The 14,942-nt window shown below is 38.3% G+C and overlaps 1 protein-coding gene across 1 annotated transcript in view; it reads right to left on the reverse strand.

Moving 5' to 3' along the window:
* Positions 1 to 14,940, reverse strand: part of LOC130913250 (DNA repair protein XRCC4-like) — a 41,086-nt gene extending 26,146 nt beyond the window's left edge. Inside the window, exons 1-3 of the mRNA XM_057831711.1 lie at positions 14,862 to 14,940; positions 10,587 to 10,745; positions 3,970 to 4,157 (exon numbers count right to left, since the gene is read on the reverse strand). Coding sequence (XP_057687694.1) covers positions 3,970 to 4,157; positions 10,587 to 10,725 — 327 coding nt within the window. The 5' untranslated portion in view covers positions 10,726 to 10,745; positions 14,862 to 14,940. The remainder of the gene's footprint in view (positions 1 to 3,969; positions 4,158 to 10,586; positions 10,746 to 14,861) is intronic.
* Between the last annotated feature and the right edge of the window lie 2 nt (positions 14,941 to 14,942).

The following is a 14,942-nucleotide window of genomic DNA, read 5'->3' on the forward strand; positions in this document are numbered from 1 at the left end:
AAGCCAGAGGGAAAGGAATAATATTTATTCAACTTGCGTATACTAGAAGGAGATTAGAGCATCCTGTCCATAAATAAGGCTTTTATGGTTCTTAACAGTGTTCCTGAGCCCTTGGCTTTCTCCTTCTGGTCACCTGCGCTGGACAGACAAACTAAGTAGACCTGCACACACCCTAAAGACAAAACCACCTGACAAGACTATGACCAAAAAAAAAATTGAAAATTAAATCAAACCTGAACTGTGAAAGAACTGCAGGTGTGCTCAATGTGAAGCCTCACTTGGCACATCTCTTATTAGTGACCACTGCCAGTTGTATGATCGTCTTTTTTTTAAGCTATCTACACCTAGCTATTCAAGCAAAGTTTAATCAGTAAACCTTTTTGAAAACATAAACATTTACAAGCTGTGCCTATTAGAGAACAATCTCCTGGCAACAAACTGAATGATTTCTATCATGCGGCTTCGTCCAAGGCCACAGGGCTTTTCTATTTCTTCAATAATGTCCACTATAAACCTTATCTTCTTAACAGCCCCCCTGTAAAAGACTTCCCTTGCATCTATTTCTCCCTAGGGAACAAAGCTGGATTGAGTTGGGGCACAGGATGTTGAGGAATTTAAGGGTAAGACTCAATGCATCAATGACAGCTTTCTAAACATGGTCTTTTGTTTTCTTGGAGTAATTATGTTTTGGTTAGGTGTTTTTTTTGTTTGTTTTTGTCATCCATCATGATATACATGAGTGTCTGCATCGAAACAAATATTTCTAGATAATATTTTTTGTTGTTGCAGTTTTATTAATTGGTAGAATAGAATTTGAAATAAAAACCTAAAAACAGAATGTAGTTAACATTTTATTCACGTATGAATAAATCTGAATGTAGAATTAGCCGTGTAGAACAATGACTGAACACTGTGTCTCCAAACAATACTTTTGTCAACATAACTTGTTTAGCAGTGTATGTTGGTAGGGATATCCCGATGGCATATTTTTGCTCGCGAGTCCAGGTCACCTGATTTTGAGAATCTGCCGATACCGAGACCCAATCCTTTACCGTGAAAAAAAGTTGTTGTTTTTTTGTTTTTATTCGAACAAAAGTTACAAACATGTTACAGCACTGTACTTTTTACAGTGCTTCCTCTTCCGCTTTTTCGTATATATTTATACTAGGACTGTCAAATGATAAAAATTTTTAATCGAGTTAATCACAGCTTAAAAATTGATTATTCATAATTAATTGCAATTCCAACCATCTCTAAAATATGCCATATTCTTTCGTAAATTATTGTTGGTTTGAAAAGACAAGATGGACATAAACATTCAACATACTGTACAAATGTACTATATTTGTTTATTATAACAATAAAGCCACAAGATGGCATTAACATTATTAACATTCATTCTGTTAAAAAGAACCACAGATCGAAAGACTTGTAGTTCTTAAAAGATAAAATTTGAGTACAAGTTATAGTAATTTTATATTAAAACCCCTCTTAATGTTTTTGTTATAATTAAATTTGTAAAATTTTCAATCAAAAAAATAAACTAATAGCTCGCCATTTTTGACGTCGCCGAGCGGTGACGCCACATCGGGCTCCCTGCCGTTCTTCCACAGTGTCTTTAACTACATAAGGTAGTGATTGAAATACACAACAAGGTGTCAATGGCGAGTTTTAAATTAATTAGAGATCTAGCCAAGGCAAAGTCTGAGTAAGTTTTATTTGTATTTTGCATAGTTATTTTGATTCGGAATGCCAGTTCTCTTTGCATTGAGCACTTTTCTTTTTGTAAACATTTTTTTTTTTTTGAGCGATACGATTTTTTTTTTTTTTTGTGCTTTCACTAAATGATACTGTAGCGGCTTAACTGTTCTGCCCAAATGCATGATGGGAAGTTGGGCAACCATGACTGTCAGTGGTGGTTGCAAATGGTAGACAGCATGTTCTGCGTTCTGTTCAATTAAGCGTGTTAAGAAAAAGTCAGTCTCCTGTAAGAGATAGGAATATTATTTTTGTTGTTCTTTCACTAAATGATACTGAAGCGACTTAACGGTTCCGCCCAAATGCACGATGGAAAGTTGGGCAACCATGACTGTCAGTGGTGGTAATGAACAGTCTGTTTATGTTCTGCAATGTGTTCAATTAACCGTGTTAAGAAAATGATCGCCTCCTGTCATTCTTCCCCACGTAGTTCGCCAAAATACTTATAATTGTTGTGAAAGAGTTGCCAAAGCTTAAGCCAATAAAAGGTGCAGTCCAATAAAAGGCCTATGTCCACTCGCATTTCTCTGCCTTTTCGCTCCCAATGTGCTAAAACGGCGTCATTGTAAACTGTTTGAGGCAACCCTGCATGCGTTAATTGAGTCAAATATTTTAACATGATTAATTTTAAAAAATAATTACCGCCCGTTAATGCGATAAATTTGACAGCACTAATTTATACTTATATATTTTTGTATCTTTTGGCAATGCCATTGTATTTCTGTATTATTTTATTACTTTTTAGCCCTTTAAACGTAAAAAATATATATAAATTAGGCTTCAATGATATTGAAAAAAAATAACATTACGATACAGTATAATGCCATGCCACTACTTTTTGGATTGGTGGCACTGGTGCGTCTAACTTTTTTCTTAAGCCGCACCAGCACAAAATATAGAAGCACCCACATTTTTCATTGTGTCACATTTCACGCCATACTTTTACACGTTGCCAGCCAGTTGCAGGGCACATATACAAAAACATTCACGCACAAACGCACACCTATGGACAATTTGGAGTGAATATACCAGGCATGTTTTTTGGGGTTGTGGCAGGAACCCGCAGGCACGGGAAGAAAATGCAAGCTTACAAAAAAGCTGGAGCCGAGATTGAACCCACATTCTTAGAACCGTGCCTTACAAACCACTGCTCCACTGTTCCACCTCCATATTGTGAAGGATTTTTAAACAAGAATAACGTAGAAAAATGCTTGTCTTTGTTGAATGCTTTATTGGGTGAGTCCACTCAACTTCACTCACACTTTGACACTCACGCTGCCAAGAACAGCCTTTCGACATCGAAGATTGACTAAACGATGATTACCACACTTGTGCCTTTGATCGTAGAGCTACTGAGCCATCTCTCGCCAGATCAAAGCTACAAACCTGTCAATCATCATCAATTTAAGTACCAAACGCCAATTGCACTGGTGACCAATAAAAGCAGCAGGAGGGAGGGTGAACGGCTGTACGAGCATGAAGCAGAAAAACCTGTTCCTTTTCACCAGATTCCGATCTTCTGAAAAATGGCGGGATCGTCCCGATTTCTGATCACATGATCAGATCGGGACATCCCCATATGCCTATGAGTTGTGTTATTATTGTGAATTTACAAATTATTAATTCGATTGGACAGTCTCTTTAACCTCAAAAAGACCTGGTGTCCACATATGCAGACATAACAGGTCTCATTTCTAATTAAATATACTGTATTTTTTTTTTTATTATAACTATTAATCATGATTGAATTTTTGAAAAAAAAAATATTGTAAAATATTTTTTCATGAATACATTTACAAAACCATATCTAATAAAAACAAATGTTATAATATCAAAATAAATCAAAAAGAAATATATACTGGGTTGATGAACACCTTTTTTTCACTGTAACTCATTACTTGCCATTGACAACGATAGAAGTTCAATTCATTTAAGCTAGGAGGACTTGCAGTGATGCTTATCTTTGAGTGCCATTGACGGTGCTAGACATCCAATCCAGGACCGGGAGGGTTGGCAGCGATCATTCCCTGCCAGCCTCTCCCAGTTAAAATGTTTTGGACGTCTCGGGTCATCAACGGCAGCAGCTCAAATGAAAATTGCCCACTGTGCAGCACATACTGCATGTGTTTTATGATGTTACTACATAAAGTTTGTGTTTCACACACTCGAGACTTCAAGGTCTGTGTTTGTTATATCAAAATGCTGGCTTACCGATACATCATCACACATTTTGTGATATGAGAGTTTGAGGCAATCCAGATCGAGCTGAAAAGAATAAATATCAACATCATGGGGTCTCTTCTGTCCACCTCCCATCAGCACTTGATGAAGATCTTCCTCATAACTCTCCACTGGGAGCTCCAAAACATTGGCTTCCCTCCTAACCTCATCTTCTGAGACTGCAAAGAAAGAAAGCATTTTTGGCAAGATTCAAACACTTGAGAGAAACTGGAAAAGGGATAATAGCAGGCTGCAGCGCAAAACTGTAAACACAAATTACGTAGCAGGGCACGAATGTACGTGAAAGACGATTTAAAGGGAAGCGCGCAGGGAAGCCGAGGGGAATGTCATCAGCTGTTGGACAGCTGCTCACTCCGAGGGTCCCAATTAACACATCAAACGTGGCCACGAAGCAAACGTGGAGTCTGAACATACTGTAGCTGTCGTGGCCTTCTCCCAACCTGTCAGCTCTGCAAATCAAGGAGCACTTATATTTCCAGGTGTCCTTCCACAGAGGGTTTAAAAAACCCTCAACGCGGGCATGTGTGTACAAAGACAGGCCTTGTGGAGTTTCATAACTTGATACACCTGTAAAACTGCAGCACAGAAGTGAAAGGACAACAGAAAACAGGTTCACTTGTGTCCACTGGTTAAAGACTTTTAATATTATTGGACAGGATTTTGCCAGGTGCATGTTAACAGTCGGGTCAGTCTGTCGACTGATAGAACAGGTGATTGATCAATCATTCGAGACCAGTGTTTCACAAACTGGGGTCCAGCGAAGTAATGTGGTTGACGATAGTAGATGTCCAATGGTGTGGCCGTTTTTATCCTTCTGCTGTGAATTGAAATGAGTTTATCGCTAGTAGATATTTGAATGGATTGGACGTCTATCGCTGTCAAAGGCAGCCAAAATTGACATACTGTTTTTCCAGTTCAATTTTAATGGGCTGAGATAGTCATAAAAACTGCCTTACTAAAATGCCTTATTAAAATTTCAATAACAGATCTAGAAGGGGGAGACTTAAACTTGATTAGAATATGTAAGATAATTAAATAAAGCAACACTATGTAACTTTACAACCTTTATAAAATATTTTCATAATATTTTTGATGATATGTCGACTGAAAACCTAATTTATATTTTGGACCCTGCCACACAAAAAACTACAAATGTGCTGACTGCTTTACAGCATACGTCACCTCCCCCTTTCTTCATTCATCTTAAAGACGAAAGTCGATGTAAATTCTTTCGCGCGACTTCTGCAAAGATGGCAGAGCAACAAAAGAGACAAAAAGTTTTGTCCGAGATGGAAAAAAAGGGAGGCTACCAAGATACTCAAGAATAAACACGGGCCTGGCTTTCACTTGCTAGCGTGAACCCCGTCCAAACTCAACGCGTTCGGAGGGGGCGGGCAGCCACACTAAGCCACACCGTTGCTAACCGTCACATGCTATTGTTTAACCACAACTGGATTCATGACCTTTTTACTATTCATCCTTTAAACAGCCGCTGGAAACAGAAATGTAGTTTAATCCATCTGCAGGCGGCAGGGAGATCAGGATTTTACGACACTGTGTGGTTGTGCGATGGTCCTCATGGGAAGCGCAGTCTTCCTTAAGGCAAAACACTACCGCTTTTGTCCACCAGCGTCTAAAACTAAAACGTTACCTAGCGTTGCTTTAAGCCTTGTTCAGACTAGCAGTCAAATTCTGATTAGATTGAAATTGGATGGCTCTTTTGTAGTCTGAACAGTCACAAATCACAGAAATCTGATCTCTGCGAAACGGATTGTCTGCATTCAGACTGCAGGCATATTGATTCCAATCTGATTCCTCCTCAAATCTGTTTTTCAGAGCTGACTGTTGACACTATTTTTTTTTAAATGTCCAAATCAGATCTGGGCTCGTCCAGAACGGGCCACGTTATTGACGATCTTGACAACGGTTTGCTGTGGCAACAAAGGTTTCAGGCAATGTAAGTGAAGTCACAGACAGTCAAAACCCATCTGAGCTGCTCAGAGTGAGAAGCATCTTGTCCACATCTGATATGAAACTACCTCCCGTACATAGTTTAAAGGCCTTGTTCAGACCTGCAGCCATTTTTTAGCCCATCCAGATTTAAACTAGATGGCTCTTTAGAAGTCTGAACAGTCACAAATCGCAGAAATCAGATTTTTGCAAGACGGATTGGCTGCATTCAGAGTGCAGGCATATTTGATTCCAATCGGATTCCTCATCAAATCTTGATTTTTAGGGCTGACTGTTTTTAGAAAGTGTTCAAATCGAATCTGGACCTGTTCCAACTGGGCCATATAACTGACACACCTGACAGGTTGCCATGGCGACAGAGAGTCAAAACCCATCTGAGCTATTTAGACTGAGAAGCATCTTGTCCATATCTTAAAAGAAACTGCCTCCTGAATGTGGTTTCAATCTGTCTCACAAAAATCAGTTTTCTTTGCTTTGCGACTGTTCAGACTACAGAAGAGCCATCCAGTTTCAATCTGGATGGGTTAAAAATCGGATATTTGCGTGCAGTCTGAACGAGGCCTTTAAATCATGTATAGGAGATAGTTTTGTATCAAATATGGACAAGATGCTTATCAGTCTGAACAGTTCAGATGGGTTTTGGCTGTCCATGACGTCACGCTATGCTGGATGACACCTTCGTTGCCAGAGCGCCAGATGTGTGCATCACCAGCAAGTATTTTGTGCATCTCGACCTCTTTGCTCAGTTAGCTCTATTCACAATGATGTCACTCAACTTCCGGTGTGGGTGCACTATCCTATTCCCCTCACTATCCACTCGCGGGGGCCTGCGCTTGTCAGAGACGTTCCTTATTCTCGCTATATGATTATACAACTTTAACATTTGTTGATAATACGCTCTGTGTGTAGTATCATCCATCGCTTTTCCTTTTTAAATGGGCACTTTTAAGCAAACGCAAGGAGTAACAAAGGGAACATTTTTAAACAGGCATTTCACGGGAGAACCATTTCGACTCTTCGGCCAATCATATAGCAAGAGCGAGTGGATAGTGAGGGGAATAGGATAGTGCACCTACACCGGACTACTTCCAGGTAAGCGATAGGTGTATATCCTCAGTATTTCTTCAATGGTGATTGCGTGCATTGCTCCATAATCCAACAAAAGTCATTTGTATTCGAAAGGCACAAGTTAACATTTTTTCCTTTTGTCTTGATAATGTTATCTGTCTTTCATGCTTTACCATTTGGAAATGATCTTAGATTTGCCTGGGAATTGATGCTATTAACTAATGATAGTGATGTTGTTGTCTGCCTGTGTGTATCACAGCCTTATTTTTGTTGTTCTTATTATTTCAGAATAATGATAGAATCGTTGAGTAAAATAACAGTGATAGAATCATCCAAAGTAACCATAACAAAAAAAAAAATTATTGTGTTGTCATTTTAGCTTAAATGTGTGACTGCATGCCATGCTGTATACATTTCCATCGGTGGCTTCAAACCTTTTCCACATTAAGACAATGACAATAAAATTCATTCATTCATTATAAAAAAGACTAGGGCTGTCAAAATTATCGCGATAACGGCGGTAATTGATTTTTTTTAATTAATCACGTTAAAATATTTGATGCAATTAACGCACATGCCCCGCTCTAACAGATTAAAATGACAGCACAGTGCAATGTCCACTAGTTACTTGTGTTTTTTGGAGTTTTGTCGCCCTCTGCTGGCGCTTGGGTGCGACTGATTTTATGGGCGTCAGCACCCGTGAGCATTATGTAATTATTGACATCAACAATGGTGGGCTACTAGTTTACTTATTGATTGAAAATTTAACAAATTTTATTAAAACAAAAACATTAAGAGGAGTTTTTATATAAAAGTTCTATAACTTGTACTAACATTTATCTTCTAAGAACTACAAGTCTTTCTATCCATGGATCGCTTTAACAGAATGTTAATGCCATCTTGTTGATTTATTGTTATAATAAACAAATACAGTACCAATGTACCGTATGTTGAACGTATATATCCATCTTGTGTCTTATCTTTCCATTCCAACAATAATTTACAGAAAAATATGGCATATTTTATAGATGGTTTGAATTGCGATTACTTACGATTAATTAATTTTTAAGCTGTAATTAACTCGATTAAAAATTTTAATCGTTTGACAGCCCTAATTAAGACCCATTATTTATTTCACATTTGATAAGACACATGTTTATAAATTGATATTAAAAGAAAATACATAACAAAGTGAGGCTTTACACAAAGTTAGGTTGCTACCATTATTAGCGCTACTTAGCTTCCATAGTCACTAGCGGTGCAACGGTTCAGTTAGCCCACAGTTCGGTTTGAACCTCGGTTTAGGGATCACGGTTTTGGTTCCGTTTCGGTTTGTGTTTTGCTTTTTTTTTTTTAAACTGCCTTTATTTTGCTTTTAAGAAAATGAAATAAACACTTAAAATGTAAACATTTTCGACTGTTAAAATGCCTCTTAGTTCTTTGGCTAGTGTAAAATGGCAAATGGAGAGTACTTATATAGAGCTTTATCTACATTGTTACAATTCCCAAAGCGCTTTACATTAGCACACATTTACCCTTTCACGCACACATTCACACACCAATGGTGCTGCTGCCATGCAAGGCGCTGCCAACCCATTGGGGGTAAGTTAGGGTTCAGTGCCTTGCCCAAGGGCACTTCGACAGTGGGTAGTCATCAAACCGCTGACCCATCGGTCCCAGGACAACTCAAGCTACCAACTGCGCCACGGCCACCCAGTAGTGACTGACTGCCGAAATACACACACAGTAGTAAAAACGTTACTTGGCAAAGTAACTGGTGTTACCGTTCATGTTTTTTTTTTTTTTTTTTCATTTTTTTCAAAAAAAAAACAAAACAAAACAAAACAAAAAAAACATAGTAACCTTTGCTATGTTTGGAGGTCATTTAATGTTATGAATCAACCGTTAAAGTTTATAAAATTGCTCCCGTTTTTGCATTAGTTCCCTTCTGTCTACTTTCGACATGTGAAAATTTTAAAACTGTTTCATCCTTTAAAGATAGACTCAAGATTTTGCCGATTTAGGAGTATTTTAGATAAAAAGTTACTCAGGTTCGCTAGGAAGGTTCACTACAAAAGAGCCTTTCTGAGAAGCTTACTGCTCTAAAATGGCGGCTGTTTACTAACGCTACCGAGTCTGTCATTTCGCATATACAGTAGTTCTATATCCATGAGATATCTAGGCATAGATTGTAGGCTGTCAGGTACAGTCAGTAAATATTATGCCTCCTAGCCTAGCATCGCGCTTGCTACAGCGTCACAACAAACACTCTTCCCTCTCTGTGTCCCTGACTTTTCTCTAACGCACATTGTCTCGTTGCCGAAACGTTATAGTGGACAGTCACAGTTAGGTAGTAGCACTCTGTAGCACCGGACGTCCAACTATCAGTGGTCTGGGCGAAACTATGTGCTTTAGCGAAATCATCTTCAATGGCTTTGCATGCCATTTAATAAATGTCGGGGATTACATTGTTGGAGAAATATGTCCGCGAGGGAACAATTTAACGCGGGTCAAGCGTTGCAAATAAATTAACGAAGCCTGCCGTGTGTTTTCACTGGTGTCATCTTCGGGGTTGTCCTGCTCTGAGAAAGTGCTATCTGTGGGTGATGCCGGCTGAGGTGCCGAATTCATGTTATAAGTGTTGCCATTAGCATTGGGAAGAAGCGCTGAGCATTGCTTGCAAATTGTTTTAATTTTTTTTTTTCAATATTTTCTCTCCCTCCGCATTGTAGTCCACGGGGAAACCGAAATGTTGCCACACCGCAGATTTGAAAGAAGCCGGTGCTTCCTCAGAATTCGGTCTCTCCACTCCTCCGCTCGCCATAGCCTTTTGTTTTCTTTCTTGTTTCACTTTCACTTCGCTCGTAAGCGAGAGAGTGCGTTACTCGGCGTCTATTACACAGGTGCTTGACAGCGATCGGACATTTATTTGCGGGGCAGGAATTTCTCCACAGCTGTGCTTCACGTCACACACAGTCACACAGAGCTCGACCAATTCATTCCACAAGCGTTCGGAATAAATTAATTTCAAAACCGAAAAGGCGCGGTTCATAAAGGCGTATTGAACCGTACAGGGCGAACCGTACGGTTCGGTTTTGAACCGCAAACCGTTGCACCCCTAATACTCACCTAGTTCATTATCGTTAATTACGAAATGTGTATACTGTAGAGACTCTTATTATATGTTCCACCCGCAATGGTTGATGGATAGTTGTGGCAACAAAGATTGGTAGTGGTGGTTGCTGGTGTCATGTTCTGTGTGTTCTGTGTAATATAGCCTGCTGTCTCTGGAAGTTGTGCGGTGTATAGAGCACAAGAGCAGCAATTTTGAAATATAAAAACTGTCTCTCATTCTTCTCCATGTCGCTCGCCACAATACATTTAGCAAGAAAACATTGTCTTGTCTTCATTACAGCTTTTGAAATGGAATGGTTTTTCCTTATAGATCCAGGGGGCCATATAAACTCAATGGAGTTTCACAGAGGAATACACTCCTAGCGGCAAACCCGGAAAAGTGTATGACACTATGTGTATAAGGTATATTTTACCTTCTCCGTTCCATGCAGAGATGCCATCGGAAAGAGTGATAGTGAACCCAGAACTAAGGTTGACAGCAAAGTCAACTCGCAGGAAATAATGGTTCCCTGGGTCGGTGGTCACAGTGATTTGTCGGACTGCACCGCTCATGCCTCATGGGTCACGTTCACCTGTGGACAAGTGAACACACAAGAATAGTGTGATACAATTCATGTTCCTAATATTGTGATGAACCTAGAGCTGCTCTGGATGTCGCAAGTTTCGTTAATCTTTTAGTTGCATCAAAATGCCTCAATGTTTTCTTTTCAGATTTGCTAATAAAGGCCTCTGTGTGTGTTTCAATGGGGGTCTCATTGAGTCAGTGGAACCACATGGAGATAATCAGGTTTTGGCATGATTTAGTGTTGAAATGAGGTCTCCCTCGCCACCAACAAAGTAATTACGTGAAACAATAACATAGTATGGAGGCTTAACTTTAGCGTCTTTTATTCAGAGACATCTAGATTTTACATAATAAAACATCGTAAATTGCTTTTGTATAAATATTAAACTCAATAACCTCTTGACAATAGTTTTAATTTCATTAACAACCTTTATACGTACAGTTTTAATTTAAAGAATGAAAATTAATTCTAGTAGGGGGTTAAGAGTTTACGTTCGCTCTGAAGTCATGTTACAGCCAATGGAACGACTTCAACGGTTAATACTACAACAGTACAACGGAGTATTAGGGTTAGTACTAGGTTAGAAAAAAATAGGACTACGAGATTATATCGTACTACTAGTACGAGAATAAAATTGCATTATTACATACGGCTAATGTAGCGGAATTAGCTGCTACGTATTTCACGTAGCACTTTGTCGCTTCTGTTAAAATCATTAATATTTAGAGCATCATCTGTGTTTTAGAATTGGTTTCAAAAGTAAAAATATCCTTAATCTTTTGGTTCATCTACATCAAACTATAATCAATAGAAGGGTTTCTAGTAATACTTCATCATAACTTACGTAGTTTTACGTAGGTTAAGCCATAGGGAACTGGAAACATATTGTGAATCTCGTGAGTCTATATTTTAGAATCTGTTTCATATATCAGGAAATGCTCCCAGCTAAGGAAAGCTAATTTACATAAAGTACAAAGCAGCTAATTCAGCTACATTAACCGTACGTGGTAATACGAATTTACTCACCTACAATTAGTACGACTTTAATCTTGTACTAATAGTAAGACTTTTTTCCTCATACTTATAGTATAATTTTTTTCTCTCATACTAACAGTACGACTTTATTTTCATACTAATAGTACAACTTTAATCTTGTACTAAATAATAGCACGACTTTATTCTCATTCTCCATTTTTTTTTTTTATTTCTTTGGCCCTAACATTAAATAATGCAGTAATTGCAGTAAATTAACTGGAACAATATTATGCATCTCGAGCGTCTATATTTTAGAATGTTTCCCAAATAAGAAAATCCTCTCTTTTGGCTTATTTACATCAAATTATAATCAATAGAAGGATATATACTAAGACTTCATCCTAGCTCCCAGCTAAGGAAAGCTAATTGACGTAAAGCACATTGCAGCTAATTTAGCTACATTAGTCGTATGTAGTAATAATAATAATTAAATTTTATTCTCCTACAAATAGTAGGAGTTTAATCTCGTACCATGAGTATGACTATTTTCTCGTACTTATAGTACTGTACAACTTTGTTTTCCACGTGCTAACAGTATGACTGTAATCTCATACTAATAGTACGACTTTAATATCTTATTAATAACACAATGATTCCATATTCCATTATTTTTTACTTTCTTTGGCCCCAATACTAGATCTTGTACTAACTATGTTATATATAATAAATATGTGATAACAGTGCCAGTAAAGTATTTGCACTAACACAATTATTTTATTTTATTTTTTTTTTTAAAGACAGAGAATCAGTAACTCTCCATTTAGGTCATTGGCTACGTCTTTACTCTCCATTTAGGTCATTGGCTACATCTTTTTTTCCAGCGAAATAATTTGGGAACTTTTACTTGATTGCGGATGTCGAGGCTAGAATAGGTGATTAGCGGTTGCACTGGAAGTGGGAGTGAGTTCGACAACATCCCTGCTTAAATACAGGGCAAACAAATTGGAGATGGAGGCAATAAGTTTGGTTAAATTGGTGGTTAGCCTAACAGGACATGTTGGAAACACAAGTACCTTTCGCCACCTTGAATAACTTTTAAAGCGTCAGCAACCATCGTTTTCTTTTTACAGTACAGGATATTTGCTGACAAGCCCAAAACACAGTGTACCATATTAAGAATTTTAAAACATCTGATTAAAGATGACCCTTTGTGCTTTAAGAAGGGGCGTGGCAAGAGGAAGGGACCAAATGAGATGAGGGAGATGAAGGGTTCAACTTTAACCTCATAAACAGAGCCCAGCTAGTCATTAGTTACTGTAACATCTGGTGTGCTGGGACGATGACCCTGTGGTAATGACAGAAGGACACTCCAATTTAGCGAGGAATGGCGAGCTGCACAAAAAAAGTCTATCCTGAATCTGTCAGCACACACACATACTCACAATCGCTGGAGTGTTTAAAGTGTGAACAATAGTTCCCCTGGAGATTTGACACACAGCCTTTGACCCCCTTCATCCTGAAAGCATTGTCTTTTGTTGTCCTAACGATGTAAAAAACAATTAAAATATAAATATTTCCCAAAAGCACAGAGCAAACAAGTGATTGTTTGCAGGGGGAAATTAGAAAGAGAGTAGCCAATTGGAAATAATTCTGTGCTTTGGATCAGGGGTGTAAATTGTACGGCTTCAGAGGGGTTCTAATTTGGCCGGCGGGGTTGTTCTGCCTGACAGGCACGTTGTAGTTCATTCAGCCTGTACATTAGGGGTGTGACAATATATCGAAACGTGATAAATTGCCATACATTGTAGCCCAAAAGGTTATCGATATGTTCTCACCCAAGAATTAATATATCGTTTTAAAAAGGTGTCACTGTTAAAAAATAAATAAACAAGAAGAAACCAGTAAGTTGCTACCAAAATATTCCATTACAATAGTGTCTACATTATCTCACTGGCTGCTATTGACAGCACCAGACATCCAATTAATTTTGACTGGATATGACATCTAGCTCCGTCAACTGGACTGAAACCAGAATATTAACAGCAAGTCTTTAGTGGGCATTTACAGGTCATTTCCTGTTCATTTTAAGGCATTTACGGGTTACTTCCTCTTGATTTTGAGTCACTTCCTATTCATTTGGGGATATTCTTGCATCACTTCCTTTTCAGTAACCCAAAATCAACAGGAAGTGACCTGTAATAGCCTCAAAAGGAAAACAAAGTGATCAAAAATCAACAGGAAATGACATGAAATGCCCCAAAATGAACTCATTGCCAGGCATTAGCTGCCATTGACGGCCATAGACATCAAGTTCGTTTAAAGTGGGAGGATTCGTTCATTCGCTGCCAACCTCCCAGTTCAAACGGATTGGACGTCTACTAGTGATAAATTCGTTCCAAGTCACATCAGAAGGATGAAAAGAGCTTGTTTTTCTGTTTTAGTTGTTTTGTAGAATATCCTAGAATGATTCCCTAACCCATGAATCGATAATTGTTGTATTGCCATCTCGCGAGATCGTTATCGTGAGCCTTGTATCTCAAATCATATCGTATCGTGAGGTACCCACATCTAGTTCGCAATAGACCAACAAATTTCCCAACATAAAACGCAATTTAACAGAACACAATTTCAGTACAGTACTTATATTCCTGCTGTTTTCAAGGAACTGTTATTGACGTATAAGCAGCAAGTGGAGGCTCTGCCTACTATGACAAAGTGTGCTTGTGCTCATAAATGTCTATGGAAATGTTCTCATAAATATTTCTTGGAATTAGAGTAGCAGAGGTGAAAGGCTCCTGAGGGGTCAAAATAACCAATAGGTCTTACATTAAAAATGAAAATACAATGGTGTCTAACTGTGTGGCACGCTGAAGATGTTTTTTATTTTATTTTTTATTTTTTAAATGCTTCTCACGGTAGTTAGAAATTACCACACATACAAAAATCAGCATTGTACTTTCATAGTCGTATGCAAGAAACTTGAATGAGTCTTTCTAAATGTACTCGTCTTTCTGTACAAGTTTCTGACCTCTGCACTTCTTCGTGTCGCGTAGAATAAAATAACCAGCGCCTTTGTACTATAGTGATTTAACTGTTCAGTTTTTTGTTTGGTTTTTGCAACACAACAAACATACTAAAATTACTTACGGTTAGGACACTGCAAACGACGGCTGCGTGGATATAAAATAATGTTTATTTCCCTGTTGTCAATTTCAACCCTTTTCTTCA

Source organism: Corythoichthys intestinalis, chromosome 3, assembly GCF_030265065.1.
Source record: "Corythoichthys intestinalis isolate RoL2023-P3 chromosome 3, ASM3026506v1, whole genome shotgun sequence".
NCBI lineage: Eukaryota > Metazoa > Chordata > Actinopteri > Syngnathiformes > Syngnathidae > Corythoichthys > Corythoichthys intestinalis.